Here is a 20,444-nt window from a genome sequence, read left to right on the forward strand (position 1 = left end):
AAATGTACTCGTTTTTTCTGTTCACGAATGACACAGAGCGATTCAAAAAGACATTCCCAGTTAATTTGATGTATTTCACAATTTCTTTAAAATCCTATTCTATTTTTAATTCTTCGAACTCAACAGTATAAATTCCTTGAACTGCATCGAATAAAATTCAAGTTCCCAAAAGTATCGGGTTTCCACGAATCTAAACTGCTTCTGCACGTGTCTTATCGGACGGTGGGCGAACACTGATTGAATCCAGACGCTTACGTCAGCGGAAAAACGCGTTACTTTAGAATTGTGCAGAAAATAGCTACTTTACATGAATCCGGAGTGACTTCCTTATTAAAACAACAAATGACAAAAATTATTACATACCAAATGGTGACAACACACAAGTGCTTCTACAAGAAGCCCTAAAAGAGTCACTACACTCCCGTCAAAGTCAATGGGTTTAAAAAAAAAGAAAATTATTTACAAGATTTTGACAAACTACCAATGAACAAAACACAAAATGAAAAATTAAAACAAAATAGGAATTAAAATTAACACTTGGAAAAATTTGGCGAAACGCACTCGATAATATAGCACCTTGGTAGTTCCGAAGTCGTACCAAGAATCACTCGCCTCCGGCGTCTCCCGCCTCCTCCGCTGCGGCGGCGGCGAACTACCCAGTCCACCAACTTCTTAACGCAAAAATCCCTGCGGTCGTTGTGGCGCGAAAAGTTTGAAATTTGAATTTGAAGTGGGACACTACAGTCGCCCCCAAGTGTCTTCGGAGCGGAAAGCCTTTCGAGGAGTCCATGTCGATTGGTGGTTTGTTGGTTTGGTGGTTTGGTGGTTTGGTTGAATTAGTCCCGTGAGGGATACACTACCTTGGACAACAGGTAACATTCACCGGTCAAAAGACTCGGCTCTGATGATGCCTGGTCCTAGATGGTGTTCGGAAGGCATGGAGCGCACGGAGACACTTTACTCCTTAGATGGTGGTTCGCTCAAAGGTACATGAAACAGAAAACTTGTGGTAGCATCATTCTCGTTTAAAATATAATTTTAAATTAGTGATGTTATATTTGCCCTTGATGTTATGGTTTTCCGGATCCTTCAAAGTGTACACATTGGGATGTGGTCTGTCCGAGATCTGATAGGGCCCTGAATGGAGAAGAGAAAATTTGGCAGAGATCTTGTTTGCCGCATCTGAAATTGGGTTTTTTCAAACAAATTTGAGGAAGGAAAATTTGAGGGTTTTGAAGCCGCAACCAGACGTGTTCCCTTCTTTAACACGTCCTTCTGGATTTTCCCGGGGGTGTTGGGGGTGGAATCGAAAACGGATTAAATTGCACAGTGGCAGAAGACACGGTTGGCGTTTGTTGGAATTTTTTGAGTGGTCTCTCCACCGATTCGAGCTGAGACTGTTCGGCGAGGAAACCTTGAGCGCGAGAAAGGGTGCGTTCGCTGTATGGAACCAACGACCACACTGCTTGCAATTCTTTTGGCATTAGTCGCATGATCGTAGCTACCATGTCCTCCGTGGACATCGGCAGCAGAAGTGTTGACAACCGATTGAATCGTTGAAAGAAAAAGTCGACAACATTTAATCCGCGTTTAGGGTCAAAAGGTTTGGAAAGTATCTCCATTTGAATTTTCTGGCGCCTCGCTTCCGACCAGAAAAAGGACAAAAATGCCACACGAAAATCTTGAAAATCGACCCAGTGAGTACGATTCGCTGTGGCCCACTCTTCGACGCGTCTCGAAAGACATTGCATGACCTCATCTAATTTCTGAGATTGAGGCTGGCGTGATTTTTGAAAAAACAATTCGAATTTCTCAAGAAATTTTAAAGGATTCTCCCGGAAAGAATCCGAGAATCGCGGACGTTCCAAAATGGAGTGTCCTTGAGGAGGTTGGGTTGACACGTGGGGTACATTGGAAAACAGATCGAGCGCCAATTGTTTCCAATCGGGCTCTCTAGCAATTTCACGACTCACCGTATTACATGCTACTCCAGAAGAGGTACTCGCCCCCACTTCCGGCTGGTTGGTCGCCCCCATTTCCTGCTGGTCAGTCGCCCCCACATTCGTCATTTTCCGAATCTCTTCTTCCATTCGGGCCTTCTCTTGAAGAAGAACGGACAATCGATTTGGATTAATCGGTCCCGGTTGGTCCTTGGGTGTCCTTTTCTTCCTAATTGTTGTTGCTACCAATGGTCCTCCTTTGGAACTTCCGGTGCTCCAGGTGCCACTGGAACTAGCTTGCTTCTTCTTGCCAACCATCTTCGATTGCAGCTTACACCTGTGACGATAACAAACCAGTATGCGTGCAATCAAGTAACAGACGCTCTTTCCACTACGATACACTATCAATGTATCCTGGTCACGGCACCAAAATCTGTAATGATCTGTAACCCAATTCCGCCAAAATTCAAATGAACCGCCAAACTCGAGAACCGCGAAATTTAAAATAAATAAAATGGCCGAAAATCGTGATCGTCTGAAACGGCTAGGACCTACGTTGTGTTGTGAAGGCGGATGTTCATTGGATACAAAGCAGTGCATCGTCTTTTGGGAAGAGCGTACCAACACAAAGAAATAAAAATACACCAGACCAAATGAGGTTTAACTTGTTTTATTCAGACTTTGGAAGTTTGAATGGTTTTGATTTAAATTTTACAGCTAATTGTTCAAGAATTACAAGTATTTGAACAGACGGACTGATCATGTCACAAAATTCTTAATAATCTTTAATGTCAAAAGAAGTCACTTTACAAAGAAACGTTTCGGTACAAAAATGCAATAAACAAACTAACGGAAAGTGAATTACATCAAAAGAACTACAAAAATCTCCCATTCGCTCTGTTGTGAGTGTGATCAAACTACAAAAATTATTGAAAACAAAATAACAATGAAAAACAACACAATTTACCAAGTAGATATGTACACACAATTTATCAATAAACATTAATAAAAGATAATTATTTTCAAAGGCGACACACAGAAACAGGACGAGATTAGGTTTTCGGAAGACCCGAAGACAATCTTTCCTATTCCGCAAGCATAGTACAGGCGGTGTCTTATCGAGAGTACTAACAAATTATGGCCAGATTAAGAGTAACCAACATCTCACCCGCGGAAGACCCGCTAGTTAGGTGAACCCTGACTACCCCGCGAGTCCCACGCAACAAGCTTCCAGCACTGGAGGGTTTTCGAAGGTCAAAAATCAAAGTTTAATTTAATTGATCACACTCTAAAAAAAAAATCTACTAATATTAACGCGAGAGGCTGTTTGTTATGTTGAGTCTTTTGTGACGAAGAAAATCTAGAAAGGAGAATTGGGTTCGGACAAGTACAGAGCAGCTAAGAAAACAAGGGACATACATAAAATACATAAACATATAAATTTTCAGTTTCAGTTTCAATAAAATACAATGGAAGAGAAAGTCGTGGACTTTAGGAAAAATGTACTCGTTTTTTCTGTTCACGAATGACACAGAGCGATTCAAAAAGACATTCCCAGTTAATTTGATGTATTTCACAATTTCTTTAAAATCCTATTCTATTTTTAATTCTTCGAACTCAACAGTATAAATTCCTTGAACTGCATCGAATAAAATTCAAGTTCCCAAAAGTATCGGGTTTCCACGAATCTAAACTGCTTCTGCACGTGTCTTATCGGACGGTGGGCGAACACTGATTGAATCCAGACGCTTACGTCAGCGGAAAAACGCGTTACTTTAGAATTGTGCAGAAAATAGCTACTTTACATGAATCCGGAGTGACTTCCTTATTAAAACAACAAATGACAAAAATTATTACATACCAAATGGTGACAACACACAAGTGCTTCTACAAGAAGCCCTAAAAGAGTCACTACACTCCCGTCAAAGTCAATGGGTTTAAAAAAAAAGAAAATTATTTACAAGATTTTGACAAACTACCAATGAACAAAACACAAAATGAAAAATTAAAACAAAATAGGAATTAAAATTAACACTTGGAAAAATTTGGCGAAACGCACTCGATAATATAGCACCTTGGTAGTTCCGAAGTCGTACCAAGAATCACTCGCCTCCGGCGTCTCCCGCCTCCTCCGCTGCGGCGGCGGCGAACTACCCAGTCCACCAACTTCTTAACGCAAAAATCCCTGCGGTCGTTGTGGCGCGAAAAGTTTGAAATTTGAATTTGAAGTGGGACACTACAACGTATGTTATAGATGATTTTTTCATGTTTCAAGTGAAATATTGCAGCAGTTATCATTAAAGGAACCTTTGGCTTTGGTGGTGGTTTTAGAGTAGTAAGTTAAGGTTTAAAATTATTTGGGTTAATGCTTTTTAAATGATGGTAATTAGCAAATATACAGCAAGATGCCAAAATTTTGCATAGTGGTGGGCTGTGGGAGTAATGCTGCTCGAGATGCAGGAATACGCTTCTTTCGGTAGGTAATTTAACTGAAATTGAATATTACAGTTATGATTACTGTTCTAAAGTGTACCATCTGTATACCTAAAAGGCGGTTCTGCTGGTAAAGTTGAATCGCGACTTCAAAAACAGCGCAGACTGAAATGGATTGCTGCAATTAAAAGAGAGGATTTGACTGAAAAAAAAATTAATTATGGACGAGTTTGTTCAAAACACTTCCATTAAGGTAGAAGATTTTATGTCTTCTATTAAATAAAACTTTTCTATTATAATAGGAAAACCAGCTGCTCTTAATGATAATAATAATCCTGATTGGGTGCCAAGCAAGGAAATGGGATATAAAAGGACTGATCAACACAAGTTGAAAATGAAACGTTATGAGAGGCTTAAAAAACGCGTTGAAAGGGTATTCGTTAATGTACTAATGAAACTTAGGTTGAGTGCAGATGTTAGTTACAATATACCAAGTTTGTTTATCAGGGAACATACCTTGAACTAATATGCTAAATTAATATTTAACCCTGCTTTCATTGCTTGTCTTGCTACTTTAACATAGCACATTTACTAATGCTTAACTAATTTGCATATAAATGTTGTGCATGGAATTGGCGTTAGTAAACTTAAAATATAGTTGGGGAAAGAATTATTACCAGAATGGTATTTATTTTCAGATTTTTTGGGAATCTTTTTTGTAACTCATGTCATTGCATAATTAATGTTATATTATAGGTTGAGAAAATTGAAACTGAAAATGCTTCCACAAACTATGAAGATAGTTCTGATGACAGAGGAGATCACCAGTTAAGTTATGAGGAATTGCAAATGAGTAGTAATACGGGCCCATTAGTGATTAATTAAAGGTCAATTAAAGGTCAATTAAGGTCAATCAAAGGTCAATCAAAGGTTAATTAATTAATTAATTAATTAATTAATTAATTAGCGCTTTAATTAGTCTAATGAGTTTTTAATTGCTTTTTAATTGGTAATTAATTAGATATCAAAGTGAAAGTTGAATTAATTAGATCAATTAATTTGATTACGTAATTAGGTCAAGGTCAATTAAAATAATTGAGTAATCAATCAAATTGATAATGACTCATAATTAAATAGATATAAAAGAGAAAGTTTTAATTGACCTTGACCAATTCAATACATGTGGTTGCATAACCTGGTGAAAGTTTTTAAGTGACCTTGATCAGATAAGCAGCGGGAAATTTGAAAAAGGGTGACAAAATTTGAATTTGTTGAAGTAAAAGTTGCGGGAAATTTAAATTATAAAATGGCGGGGAATTCAAAAACCAGAAATTGTGGAAAATAAAAGTCACTTATACATGTGGTAGCATAACCTGGTGAAAGTTAAACAGCGGGAAATTTGAATTTTGAAAAAAGGTGGCAAAATTTGAATTTGTTAATTCACATCAATTGCGGGAAATTTGAAATTAAATTTGAGGGGATTGAATGTTGTTGAGAAATTAAAAAAAAAATGTGAAATGGTGGGAAATAAAAATCACTTTATAATGAAATTTTATTGATTTTCATCTGTACTATTCCCGCTATCATCTGAATCGTCCTCATCATCATCTTCTTCTTCGGTTTCCATTCTGACCTCGTCAATAAATTCATCTTCGAAGCATATCTCCGTCGCTTCCTCCTCATCCACGAGATTAGTGTTGCACCTATAGCACCGGAGCTCCATTTTTTTATCCCAGTGTTGATGAATCTTTTCAACATAAAGTAGCGCTTTTCTTTTTATGCACCACAAGCATATGGGATTACTCACCGAATCCATATGATATTTGTAACAATATTCTGGAACGAGGTTGTATTAGGTAAAGATAATAGACTTGTTTGACTTATCTTGATGTTCAGCCATTTCAGCAGAAACACTTAAAACTTTAAATTTAAAATCAAAAAAAATTAAACAAATGGAAAACTGTACCCTTCAGCTCACAGACGTGGCTCAAAACTAAATACTGTCTAACCGATTCTCACCCCTCCACAACCAAAATATATCATTAGGCATGTTGCAATTACCTTGTATTCTAATGAATAGAAAGTTGCTTAAGCCTTACGGATGATTTGTTCCTTCCCTTAAAATACGAAAGATTAGAAATTTAATACGAATAATTTGTAACTTTAATCAATGATGCACTAACAAGAAATAAATTTGGAAATCAAATTAGATAGCTTCTGTAGTTCATCGCTTAGAAACTTAAGCTTACTTAAATTAACGAGAAATAGACAGTCGTAATTAATTAAATTAGAAAGTCTGTTAATTAGCAATTAATGTGAAATTAAAGAGAAACTTTTTGGATTTTGTATAAATTGCGACCGTTTGATGGGGCCCATTCAGTATTACTTTGTGGTAAGACAAGATATTTTCGGTGACGAAATAAGAGAAACCGGATTTTAGGATCGTTACTTTTCGCATTTCGGGAAACATTAAATTCTACCGTGTGAAGGGGTGTAATCGACCGTTCAGAAATATTTGACTAATTGTGAAAGTTGGGAAAAATTTTAAGCCCCGGTGATGCGTAAAAACGTCGTCAAAGTCTTATACGTCATAGGGGTTTTCTTTATGTTTTGTTCAAAAGTACTCATATTAAGTGCGCACCACCGCAATCACTTGTTCCTTACCAACTTTCATCTGTATTTAAAACAGCATCCCCCAAATGTTGCGGTCTTAGTCGAGAAAAAAATTCTGCCGTGTTCGACAGTATTATTTCTGAGTATTCGTGAGTGTACGTGTTGGTGATTTTTACGAAACATGGAGCCAATCAAACATTTCCTTCAAACCCAATGTCTGCACAACATTTTATTAATGTTCAAGTGCGGTCTGTTTGCAACTAGTGATATGCTTCGAACAGCTCTGCATATTGTCGACCAAAAATTATTGCAAAAGAATAGACCACAAAGGGTGATTGACATTAATTTGTATCATCAGCTTCGTTATGCTGTTGGATCTTCAAATGGTATGTCTATTTTTTAATTTGAATCATAAGGTAATAACAAAATTTGGTAAATACTAGAGTTGAAGAAGCAGCCCGAAAAATCAACAGAGGTTGTCGATTTAACTCGTGACACCGACGACGATATTTCGATGGAATCAAAATTAAATAATGGTTAGTAAATTTAATCATATTCCACTTTTTTCTGTGTACATGTATCGCATGATACATAACAAAATTTCGTTGTGTAAATTATTTTTATTGTAGCTGGGGAAGACAAGAATGCCACTGTCGTAACTATCGTAGACAGCGATAGTGACGATGATGCTAAAGATGTACAAACTGGTGGCGAAGTAGAAGAAAAACAGCTGAAAACTAAAAGTAAGCTCTCTTACTCATATCAGAGTAGTTGAAATTTCATTTGTATACTTTTCAGGACCTATTAATATCATTTCACAATACGTGTTCAACCCTTACGAAAACCCTCAACCATCTACATCGCGGGGAGATGACTTAGGTAAATTAATATTACATGACCTTTAGTTTTTTCGTAAAATCCTAATACACAAATTTTATCAAACAGGACCATGGAAACGAATTCAGGTTGAAGAAGAAAAAGAAGAGAAGAAAGGAGAAACTCTAAAGTATTTAGAGAATATTGGTGAAAGTGAGACGTACATAAAAAAATTTTCGATCACGGGGCGTCGCATGAAGTTTCAACTTCGAAAAGAAGCCTGTGATGGTGATCCTCTTGTGTGGATGCGGGTAAGAAGAAGTAAATAAATTTTCTTTACACTTTACATAACAAATGTTTTTTTCAGAACGTTATTGAAGAGTTAATGAGATACATATGCCGTGGATTCATTCATTCGGATATTGTCGGGATAGTCATTGAGAACAGCGATCATCCTGATAAACGAATTTACGTATCGTTTAGGAAGCTATCTGAATATACAACCGACGTTATAATGGAAATTATCAGTAAGATACTTCAAAGTAATGCGACCTTTTTTATCAATGGTATTTTAAACATACGAGTTGATTGTGTTCGCCCACCTGTGGGTAAAGGATTTCCATCTGCCACCGACGGTCTAGCTGTTAATTTTAACGAGTTTTCCCTCTCCAAAAATAGCATTTACGTTGTTGAGAATAATCCAGACAATCGGTGTTTAGCACGGGCAATAGTTGCCGCGAAAACTTTTTGTGATTCGGGTTACAACAAAGCAAGTTTAAAAATATTTCATGGTCGTGAAGGGAGTGCAATTTTAACGAGAATGGCACTACAATTATGTCGCAATGCTCGTATCGATCTAAGCAATGGTGGGGATTATAGAGACATTGAGGCTCTTGAAGAATTTTTATCAGAATACACCATCGTAGTTTACAATTCGCGTACCGGAAAAAGCGTTTATTACGAGGGTAATCGCGACACTGGACGACCGTGTCTAAATTTGCTGATGGAAAATGGTCATTACAATGTCATTCTTAGTTTAACCGGAGCATTTGCCACTAGCTACTTTTGTGAAAGATGTCGGGTACGTACCAGAGATAGTAGAGATCACACAAACTGCCCTTTTATATGTCCATGCTGCCATAGCAATTCACCATGTGAAGAGAGCCAAAATCCTCAAGTGCTGTGTCCAAAATGTAATCGAATCTTTCGCGGTAATAGATGTTTAGCAAACCATGTGAAAGCAAAATTGTGTGAAAAGTTAAAGAAATGTCAAAGCTGTTATCAAAACATCTGGCTATCCCGTAAACAAAAACATGTATGTGGTCTTACGTACTGTCGTGTATGTCGGGAACTAAAACCAACACGACATATGTGTTATATTCGTGTAAATACGCTAACATCCAAAATTTTGGAAGAAAATTCCTGTTTTTTGTTTATCTTTTTCGATCTAGAAACGACACAGAACACAAAAGTTAATGAGAATACCAGCCTTCATGTACCTAATTTATGTGTAGCGCAGCAAGTTTGTCACGTTTGCATAAATCGAACGAACGATGAGATTTCAGCGGATTGTACATTTTGTGGCGTTCGTCAACACATTTTTAGTGATAATCCCGTGGAGAAATTCTTAATGTATGTAGCCGCTATGTCCAAAAAAGTAAAAGTGACAGCTATTGCCCACAATTTAAAAGGTTTTGACGGGTGTTTCATTTTGAGAGCCATCTTCAATGATTTTAATAAATGGCAACCCTCGGTTATTAGAACTGGAGCAAAACTCATGTCAATCAAATGTGGAAGTTCAATAAGATTTATAGACAGTTTGAACTTCATACAGCTACCGCTATGCAAATTTCCTAATGCTTTTAAAATCGAGGGTACTAAAGGCTACTTTCCACACCTATTTAATACGGCTGAAAACTCAAATTATGTAGGACCGTTACCCGAAACGCGGTATTACGGATGTGATGCAATGAAGCCGAGTGATCGTGATGCATTCCTGAAATGGTACCACATGGAAGTCGAAAAGAATAATGTTTTTAATATGCAAAATGAAATTGTCAAGTACTGCATCTCCGACGTTAATATTTTGCGAAAAAGTTGCGTCAAGTTGAGACATGATTTTTTAGAGGCTAACCGTGTGGACCCGTTTCTGGAATGCATCACTATTGCATCTGCCTGTAATCTTGTGTTCAGACGGAATTTCCTCAAAAGTGAAACGATAGCCGTTATTCCACGTAATGGCTATCGTAAGTGCGATAGGCAGTCAAATGTGGCTATTGAATGGCTCACGTGGATGGCGCACTCATTAGGTGCTGATATTATTCATGCCGGTAACAATCGCGAGGTTCGATTACAAGAGGGGGTTTTGGATGACGGATATTGTGAGAACTCTAAAACGGTTTTCCAATTCCATGGTTGCTGGTGGCATGGATGTGAAAAATGTTTTCACAATCAAACGGCGAAATTAACAGCAAAAGACGATTCCTTGTTCTCGCGGCGCGAGAATACGATCTACAAAGAGGAAAGAATTAAACGGGCTGGGTACAACCTCGTGACCATTTGGGAGTGCGAGTTCAAAAAATTAAGAAATGAAGACCCCACCATAAATGAATTCTTATCGTCACACTCCATAACCAGCAAGATACCGTTAAATCCTCGTGATGCTTTCTATGGCGGGCGTACTAATGCTTGTAAGCTCTATTACAAGTGTCAACCAGGGGAAAAAATTATGTATTTTGACGTTTGGTAGTCTCTACCCCTATGTCAATAAATATGGAAAATATCCCATAGGACACCCCAAAAATATTCACATAGGGGTAGAGAACTGTCAACATATCGACATACATACTATAGAAGGCATCATAAAGTGCATCGTACTACCGCCGAAAAATCTATACCACCCGGTACTCCCGTTTCGCTGTAATGGCAAATTAACTTTCCCCTTGTGTCGTTCATGTGTGGAAACCAGTAATCAGGGACGGTGCGAGCATTCAAACTCAGAACGTCAATTTACTGGTACGTTCGTAGCCGACGAGTTACGGAAAGCTGTGGAACTGGGTTATCATATAGTCGAATATATAGAGGTTTGGGAGTACAACATAACGAAATACGATCCGGATTCAAAACTTGGCGGTCTGTTTACGGGTTACGTAAACAATTTTCTTAAAATTAAACAGGAATGTTCAGATTGGCCCTCATGGTGTCAATCCGATACTGACAAGGACCGTTATATAGCTGAATATTTTGAGCGCGAAGGTGTTCAACTAGATCGAACGAAAATTTCAAAAAACCCGGGTATGCGGTATCTCTCGAAATTGATGCTAAATTCATTTTGGGGCAAGTTTGGTCAGAGGGAGAATCTTCAGCAATCGGAGATAATTAACGAGCCGTCTGTGTTATTTGGTTTGCTGACAAATCCGTCAACGATAGTGCACGATATTACAGTTATAAACCCCGACGTTGTAATGACTACATGGGATAGATGTGAAGAAGAAGTAAATCCTTCGAATACTGTGAACGTTTCGATAGCCGCGTACACTACAGCAAGCGCACGACTGGAGTTGTACAAATATCTCGAGAAATTACAACGTCGGGTGTTGTATTACGACACTGACAGTATTATCTTTGTTCATAAAGATGGTGAATAGCTGCCACCCATAGGTGATTTTCTCGGCGAATTAACCGACGAAATGTCCGAGTACGGAGTCGGCAGTTATATAGCAGAATTCGTAAGTGGCGGTCCTAAAAATTATGCTTACAAGTTTTGGAAAGCCAATAACAACGAGTACGATCATGTTTGTAAAATAAAAGGGATTACATTGCATTATCAAAATTTACAGAGCATAAACTTCGAAAAAATGAAAGAGATGGTACGCGGTAATTCAGGTGAAGAAGTTGTTTTAGAAGATCGGGTAATAATTCGCAATAAGTTGTACGAGGTGATGAGCAAAGATAGCTCAAAACGGTATAGAGTACATTATACCAAGCGTCGCCGATTAAATGATGAATCATTTGATACACTGCCATACGGTTTTGTATAATGGACTCTTCTTTTTTCTGTATATTGTGTATTTTATATCTTTTTTATTGTTATTATTATTATGTTTTTTTTTTAATCATGTCCAATCACTTTTTTTTCTTTCTGTAAACTACTAAATAAAATATTTTATCTGACCTACATTGTTTCTTTACTTTTACAAAATACGGATCCCAAACATCGCATCTTATGAACCGGTAGTGTCCCGGTGCGCATTTCCGGCCGCGTTCCCGGCGCGCGCGATCCCGGCCGCGTTCCCGTCCGCGCTCCCGCCCCGCGTTCCCGTCCGCGCTCCCGCCCCCGCGTTCCCGTCCGCGCTCCCGCCCCCGCGTTCCCGCCCGCCGCCATCCGCCCAAGCCCGCCACCCCCTCAACGCTATATTCAGAGTGAAAAAAGGGAAATAAAAAACACTGATAGATCTTGCAAGACTTTGTTTTATTTATGAGAAATGCATATTAAAGAGAATATTACAAATTTTATCGTTGTTTTTAAAATCCTTGTCATACATGTTCAGAAATGCCTCTATCGAATTCCCCATGACGTAGTTGAAAAGAAACAAAACACAGTATTGTCCACAAACAGTTGATGTTACGTCTTGAATTTGTGTATTGTTATACGACGACATCAAGCAATTCCTTTTGAGAAAACTTGAAATCTTTCTCGGCGGAGGTCTCCCAAAACTGTCAAAGAAATATGCGAATCCAAATCTATCGATATAAACGGCCATCCAGTGAGTACCAGGCATGTAATCAGGGTCACTATTGACAATTACCAAGGAGGGTCTGCTGACCATTACTGGCAATGTGTTATACGCAGAAACAAGAACATGATATCTCTTCTTCTTCTTCATAGCTATTTTCTCCAGACAGTTTTCCAGTTGTAAGGTATTCATTATACCAGCTTTTCAAATTCTGCACGTTTTGCAGCGCACACGAAGCTTTTCTAAATAAATGATTTTTACAGCAATCCGTGTTATAATGTTTGATTAGTTTTCGAAATGAGCAACATCCTATACTTTCAATATTTACAACGTTACTTTTCGGTAATCGCCTAGAGAGAAAACGTTTCTTTTCCGTGCCTTTGACGTAGATGCAGCTTAAATTTTTACCTAATTCACGCAATATATCATCCAGTTTTTCATATGGCACATCACCCGAGGACCAACAAAGACCATGGAAATTGTTGGTTAACCAATCGGCTTGCTTTTGATAGTTATGCGGTAGTGTCGGAAGATCTGCCGGTGGTTTAAATAGAAAATGTTGTAATGTACTTTCACTAGATAAATTCAAAATGGACAATTCTTTATAATTAAATTCTCATTAGAACTACCGCAACTGAAACACTGATAATCGATAAAGACAACCATCTCGGAGGACGCTTGCAATAAAACTGACAATTTTTTTTGTATTTCACTTTTATTTATTCGCTCCTGAATACAATTAAAAATAAACAATCAACTGCTATAATCAACAATTACATTACGTTTTTTATCAATTTCAATGACACTATCAAATTCACTATAAACCAAGCAGTTGACAGTTTCCTCGAGAGCCGTGTTGAATGCAACTTCTATTCGTAAACTTCCGTTCTTTACCAAATTCCACGAAAGATTGTTATGAGCTGACAAATCAGGTGTCAAGTCAAAAACAGCTATTGAAAATCCTGAGGCGTAATCATCCCTCGAGATATTGTTTCCGGTATTCAAAAAGTGTATACCACTACCCGAAAACAGAGTGTGGTACATTGACACAAAATTTTTATTTGCACCCTGAAAGATTGGTTGCAGCGGCTTGCTGGGGATTTGATTTCCATCGACATAGAGTGACAAATAGTTTAAACCGAAATTTTCAAAATTGAAAGGGTTTAATGTATAGTCACCGTTAAATGCTCTATTTGCCACAAAACATACAGCGCATCGTTTTGGTAGCTGTCCTAAATAGACGTTGTCCAAAGATTTTCCCTGCACACCTTGTGGTATCGTTAAAACTTTTAACTCAGTTCGAGTTATAGGATACTTTGCAGACGATATTTCCAAAGCTTTTGTGTGGGCAAGTAGAACTGTTGGATTTATTTTATTTCTTCTAATCATCAACGTTGCATCTTTAATATGTAATTTTCCAACCACACCATCAGCCATTAACACAAAACTATCTCGAGCTCGTACAAACTTTAATCGCAATTCAACACCGTTGATTAAAAATTTATCCTGTTTAAATATGTCACAGTTCAAGTGTCCGACGAGATCGATTTCTTTACTTGCAGATGTTAATTTACGTCTTTTAGCGTAGCCTGTGTTTGTATCACCAATTGTATTCATTTTTCCAGCTGTGTCCTGATACCATAAACCACAGGTGAGATGCGAATTCTTAGCGCCGGCATGGTAATTTAGGAGTGTCTCCAAATAACTTTTATAAGCGTAGGTGTTATTGGGGGGTGAGATGAGTTTCTGATTTAAATACACATCAATTTGGCTAAACATTGAGTGCAAAAGGTTATTAATCGGTGCTATTTTATCCGCCTCCACGAACTTTGTCCCGTCTTCTTTGACGATGTTTACAGTAACCGCAAGTAAAGTTTGCGAAAGGTCTATGTAATCCTCACATCCGGTAGCAACAAATTCAAGGGGGCTTGTTTCAGAAATGCTGGATACCGTTTTATAGTGAACCCACTGACCGGCCTCGATACTCGTTTGTGTTGGTGGTAATGCGAATAGATCGAGCTCACTCTTGGCACACTCACAGCTGCTCGAATGTAGGAAAGACATTTTTTTTTTTTTTTAATCGTTCTCTTATGTGAAAATATCCTGATATTTTGATGTGGTACGCTTAGGCTTCTTTACGCGACTAGATGTAGACTGCTTCTGAACTTTATTTCCCGAACGTTTTCTTTTTATACAACCTGAGCCCACTAAATTGTTGACCTTATCTTCAGCCTTACGTTTCAAACTTTCAACAGACTCAGTCAAACGAGTTTTAAACGCTTCTTTTGCAGGTACATTGTTTACAACGTCATTAAGAAAATTTGATCCACTGAGCAGTGTCTCTTTTCCGATTGTCTTTATCCCACTTTTAAAAAACGGTAGAACCGTACGAAAAAGTCCTTTTAAAAAACTTCCGAATCCGTAACCTCTTTGATAACTTGCACCTTTATAAATTGGACCGATACCGGAGCCGGCTTGTTTTATGTAATAATCGTGATAGTGACAGGCGTTCATTATGAAATTTTCTTGAAATGAAGTTTCACGCACACGGTCCCAAACTGGAATGGTACTTTTTCACCCGTTACACTTCTTATATCAATTTCAATATTTTCAAACTCTCTCTTTAGTACACGTATATAATGAGGGTGAGAAAATTCTTGAGTGGTATGACTACCATAAATGTAACGTTGATTGTCGACAACTACGACACGTAGTACTTTTGCAAGAGTATCGCCAATCAGCTGCGGTTCAACAATATCACTATAGATGAAAAGATGTGATGGCATACCCAGCATAATATTTGCAGGGTGTGAAGATTTTTTATTTAAGACGTTTGTTTCTGGCTCAAACCCCAACTGCAAACTAAGTTTTGGAGAAAACACTAGCGAAACTAACTCTAGAACACCACATGTGACATGAATTTTCTTCGAAATGGCATCAAATTCGAAATGAACCTTTTCTGACTTTAAAACCTCGTTTGAATTGAGAGCATAGAGAATATCTTCAAGTGAATCATAGTTTCCAGTTTCTATTCTAAATTTATAATCACCAATAATTTCATCCTCTTCCATTATCTGCTCATGATCATTTTTCACAGCTTTCCGTACATCTTCAAAAGATTTATATTTACCTCTTAAAATTACATCGGATGACCATGTATCACAACGTTCGTTACATTGCATATCAATAATAGAATTACCATCGGGTGCATTCATTGCTTTCATCTTAAATTTATAAGTACAATATATCATATTTTCTCCCTTGTTGACACTCATAAACGAACACGGATATTGAATTTCTGTTAAACCAACGCACCATTCGCCATCTAAATGAATAGTTTTTGGTAGCTGAGTGTAAAAATTTGCAGTTGTGTTAGTTGGAAAGTATCCGGTCGAACTGTTTGACACCAGTGATAAATAAAAATCTTGATTCTGATTCATATCGTTGTTAATCTGTTGCACGGAATCCAGGAATTAAACTTTGGTGGGTAATCCTTCCACTGAACAAGTGCTTCACAGTTACCTTTTCTGTACCTCCTTTTTAAAATTTTCGCAATTTGAAATGTATTCTCAGGATCGTACGTTACGCGTTGAAGTTCCGGCTGATAAAAGACTCCGTCTACAGCTTCGTCCATCAAGTCGCAAATCTTATACACAACTGGCTCCCGTCTAATCACGTCGGTAATTTTAAATATTTCACCACTCCAATTGCTCACATAGCCTTTTTCAAATACGTGCTTATACCTACTTATTCTTACATAATCACCAACTTTGTATAAAATTTTTTTTCTGTTGGTATCATTCTTTCCTTTTAGACGACCGTTCATTATATTATTATACACGGTTAAAATATTATCATTATTTACTTCGACTGGAGCCATTTTGATTGTCGAATGGTAGGCGTTGTTATAGGCTTTTACAAGATCTTGTAAGACGTTAATGTACTCAAAACTGTTAGAGTAAGTAAAGTACTTATACATTTTTGTTTTCAGCGTTTTATTAAATCTTTCTACTACTGCAGCCTTTACATCGGGGTTATTTGCTGTATAATAGTTTACACCATGTTGTTTAAACAATGTTTGCACATTTTTCGCAAGGAACTCAGTGCCTTTGTCGGTTTGTATACTAATAGGTACACGTTCACGAAAAATGTCACCAAAGGCACCCGCCACTTCTTTTCCCGTTTTCGTCCGTAACGGTTTAACCCATGCATATTTTGAAAATACATCGATCACACTTAGAAGATAGTTTATACCGTTGTTAAATTTCGCAATGTTACGCATATCAATCAAGTCTGCTTGAAAAAGATCATCAATATTGGTTACATGATATCTGTTTCTGGGAAACTTTCTATGAACTTGTTTGTGTAACGTGTACGAATCTACACCTTCCAACCAATTTTGAATTTCCTCTTTGGGGAAGCCGGATTCTTTGACTAAGCCGCTTATACCAGAAAAACCCAATGGATGCGATGGCGTAAAGTAGTATTCTTTTATAATGTCCATTTAAGGATTATCTACCCTTTTAATACCGTAACCAGGATCGTTGCTTATTTGTAGGGGAAACCCAATCAGATGGATCCGAATCAGGTGTTTGTTTGTTTCTTCTTCTTCTTCTCTTTGCTTGCGAATTACTTAACGTTTCATTAAGTTCTCTTATTGGCGATGACGTGCTCGGGCTCTGTGTCTCTGAAACTTTCTCGCTTTCTAATTCACCGTTAATATGTTTTAAACGATGAGGATTTAGGATAAATGAGCGTGGTACATTTATTTTCTTCAACAAGTTTGCAAAATCAACCCATCCGCCTGGTGCAACGGATGATTTGCTACTACTACCTGACTTCATTATGTCTTCGATTAAATCAACTATATTGGAATTTTGGATAGCGTTACCCTTGTGAGAAACAATTCCCCTATCATCCCAGGTAACTTCATTGTTTATTAAAACATCGAGTAAAGATTTGGCCTTCTTTTGTGATCTTTTTGGAATCGTTTCTAAAATGTTCGAAAACCCATTAGCTTCATTTTCATCGTTTACTTTATTCCCCTCAGCTTCCTCTTCCCTCACTTTAGATACTTCTTGCTTTTCAATTATAGGTAATGCAATTGGTTGACGTGTGTGAGTCATGACGTTTAAATATTTTTGCAGTTGCTGATTATATAGTGTCCATTTTTCACCATCATCAATATTCTTCATGTCCAGAATTTTTTTCATTTCACGATCGAGATTGTTGACAACGCTTTGTTGCTGATTGTTGGCGTTGTTCTGAACCCTATCCAAAACACTCGGATCAACTAGAATCATCTTCTTAGCGTGCTCCATTGTCTACTTATTATTATTAAACAAACTCCCCAAAACACCTGATATTATAGGTCCTAGCAGCAGCGGAAGAAAAGCCCCTCCTTTTTGACTAAGAATTTTTTTCTTCTTATGTACAGGTATCTGCCGATTAACCAGATCACGAAGTAATTGTTTATGTCTTTGTAATTTAGTTTTTTGCACTCGCTTCAATGGAACTTTCCCGGATAGCGTATTGTAGGCGCACTCACATATACAATGGATCAAATTTTTGTCAGCGCAATTTAAAATCGATTTTCGGTATTCTGGTTTTGATTTATGCAGAAATTTTAAAAGCGCAGCGTTTTGCTCGATCCTCCGCGACATCGCTTTGATAACTGACAAGTTTTTAATGTTTTTTTTCTATTTATACTTTTCTTTTAGGAATATAAGCAAAAGGTGGCTGCTCATCTGGGAAAATGTTTGTGCGAATGCGTACAGTTTCGGGTGTGCTCTGTTTTAAATCGAATAGCAGGTAACCGTGAGGTTTTGAGGTTGCATCACTGTAAGCAGCCTGAATATATTTAACATTTTCGGGATATGTTTGTCGCGCGAGGAAGTTGATTTGAGCCTTATCTCTAGGATTTTTAAAATACACTATGTAATTGGCATTCAACGATATATCTCTCTGACCTTTGCCTTGATGAAATAGATTTTGTGTTATATAGAAAACACTTAGGTTTCTGTGATGACTGCCTTTAGTGAAAATATCCACAACATTTCCATTGGTTTCTCTCATTAGATCATCGATAATAAGCAATCTTGGTTTTACATCCTCAAAAGCATTCAAGTTAGGAATTCCCTGGTGGTACTTTATCGGTTTGTTTTCAACTCCAGGATCTTCTTCTTCATACAGGGGTTGCCACTCATCGTAACACCATATAATTTCATCAAACTCTGTATCACATATCGACTTGCAATACTTTAGGAAACGTTTTATAAAATAAGATTTTCCACAGGCAGTTGGCCCTGCAACGATCGCCGTAAAAGGGGCTTTAAACCGTAAATCCATTCTTTCGGAGCACGTATATCACAGTGTGACATTCAACAGATGACAATAACTTATCCAGGAACAACACGTGTTTTTATTATTATTATTATTATTATTATTACAATTGCTGCTTCTGCGCATACTAGACGCCAACAGGTTTGGGTTGTCATGAAAAGATTTTTTTGTTTTGAAAATGTTTATCTATTTATTTATCATGTTACATTTTTTAAACAATTCTATTACAGCTATCAAAATATTCTATCTTGCGATTTACATCGCGAACTAGAGTACATGGCAATTTTAAATATACCTGATAAAGAATATGATTACACTCATATTCATTTTTAATATTTGACATTACGGCATTTTCAAACGACAAAAGACCGTTCTCATGGATCGAACTGGCTACGCGTAGAACAAACATATTATAGTCGGGGTAGAAGTTACTTCTCACATTCAACTGATGAATTAAACTGTATATATAGTCCTCCAATTTTGTAATAAAATTGATCGTATCTGCCTTCATGTACAATGAGTGGTACACATCCGTGTTGATTGCCTTGAATTGCATCACCTTGTTGGGAAGTAAATATACATCGTAGTTCATCAGGTTGAAGAGAAGCGTTGACTTAAGAACATCCGGAACGTTTTCGCATTTTTCTTTACTCTTCAAAACGAATTCTCCAAAATCCTTGATGGTGAAGCACGCTGCGGCAGTAAGGTTGAAATTATGTATTCTTACACAAACCTCGAAGTCCTTTAGTGGCAAAACGCCCACAGTAAGAAACTTCGATCCAGATTTGGTTATAGGTAACGAAGTATCATCCAGCAATCGATATTTTTTATTTAATAATTTTCTTTCTTCTTGGGCTTGATACCTGGACTCCACTTCAACAGCTGCTGCTACCATAGCTTCCTCTTCCTCCGGAGCACATTCACCAAGATCCGCCATAACTAGCTGAGGTGCAGGTGATGTTGGTGTTGTGATTTGTTTTCTTACTTGATCTTCTGAAGAAGAATCGGGTTCCTGATGAAGCTTGGCCTTCTTCAGGGGTTGATCATCGAAGGAGGTCATTAGATCACGTCTTACAGATATTCTGGGCATGGCCATTTTGTCGTTCTTCTTCTAACAGACGTTTTAAACACAAAGGCACTAAGACACTTGGGAAACTTCTTCGTAGCACTGATGAACTCAGAGAATGAAGGGCTCTGTCTTACAGCTGCTATTTATGAGGGATCCAAAAAAATTTCTCTTTATTCCCTATTAATTTCTCATTATTTCGTCCTTAATTTATCGTTAAAACACTTTCCAGTATAATTAATTAATTATGACTTTCTAATTTGCTATCAAATTAATTTCTCCTTAATACATCATTATTTGATCGTTAACTGTAGTCGTAATGGGCATGACTAAATTTCTAATCGAAATGAATAAAAACTTCTTTCCCCTTTTTAAATAGGCAATTATTATGATCATCAAATGCTGCAATTACTCCATTTTTATTCGTATAACTTCATTTTGGCAAATAATTTAGTTATCTTGTACATTTTTATATCGTGTTTCAAGATTTTCATTTTT

General features: G+C 37.4%; 2 protein-coding genes and 1 pseudogene across 3 annotated transcripts; 2 read left to right on the top strand and 1 right to left on the bottom strand.

The window, feature by feature from the left end:
- Nucleotides 1–826: 826 nt before the first annotated feature.
- LOC148169383 (uncharacterized) lies at nucleotides 827–3,900 on the bottom strand. Its single transcript, XM_088043237.1, has 2 exons — nucleotides 3,802–3,900; nucleotides 827–2,277 (listed from the first exon to the last, which is right to left on the bottom strand). Exon 2 carries the CDS (start codon nucleotides 2,256–2,258, stop codon nucleotides 1,263–1,265), a length of 996 nt encoding a protein of 331 aa, XP_087899363.1. The 5' UTR covers nucleotides 2,259–2,277; nucleotides 3,802–3,900; the 3' UTR covers nucleotides 827–1,262.
- A 360-nt stretch (nucleotides 3,901–4,260) lies between these two features.
- On the top strand, nucleotides 4,261–5,184 carry LOC148169384 (uncharacterized; annotated as a pseudogene). The gene is made up of 3 exons (XR_015770629.1): nucleotides 4,261–4,416; nucleotides 4,469–4,626; nucleotides 4,676–5,184. The product of XR_015770629.1 is annotated as an uncharacterized LOC148169384 (transcript).
- A 1,983-nt stretch (nucleotides 5,185–7,167) lies between these two features.
- Nucleotides 7,168–11,449, top strand: LOC148169385 (uncharacterized). The gene is made up of 8 exons (XM_088044184.1): nucleotides 7,168–7,372; nucleotides 7,430–7,522; nucleotides 7,616–7,729; nucleotides 7,785–7,865; nucleotides 7,932–8,113; nucleotides 8,170–10,547; nucleotides 10,593–10,721; nucleotides 10,771–11,449. The coding sequence occupies exons 1-8, from the start codon at nucleotides 7,168–7,170 to the stop codon at nucleotides 11,447–11,449; spliced, it is 3,861 nt and encodes a 1,286-aa protein (XP_087900310.1).
- The last annotated feature ends 8,995 nt before the right edge of the window (nucleotides 11,450–20,444 follow it).

The sequence above is a fragment of the Gnatocerus cornutus genome, chromosome 8, assembly GCF_029298725.1.
Source record: "Gnatocerus cornutus isolate USDA-ARS CGAHR chromosome 8, icGnaCorn1.1, whole genome shotgun sequence".
NCBI lineage: Eukaryota > Metazoa > Arthropoda > Insecta > Coleoptera > Tenebrionidae > Gnatocerus > Gnatocerus cornutus.

Bases quoted from the DNA above. Each gene is read 5' to 3' on its own strand.
- LOC148169383 (XM_088043237.1), bottom strand. From the start codon at position 2,258: ATGGTTGGCAAGAAGAAGCAAGCTAGTTCCAGTGGCACCTGGAGCACC.
- LOC148169385 (XM_088044184.1), top strand. From the start codon at position 7,168: ATGGAGCCAATCAAACATTTCCTTCAAACCCAATGTCTGCACAACATT. The intron at 7,523-7,615 runs GTTAGTAAATTT...TTTTTATTGTAG, and splicing joins GGAATCAAAATTAAATAATG to CTGGGGAAGACAAGAATGCC. The intron at 10,548-10,592 runs GTAGTCTCTACC...AATATCCCATAG, and splicing joins ATTATGTATTTTGACGTTTG to GACACCCCAAAAATATTCAC.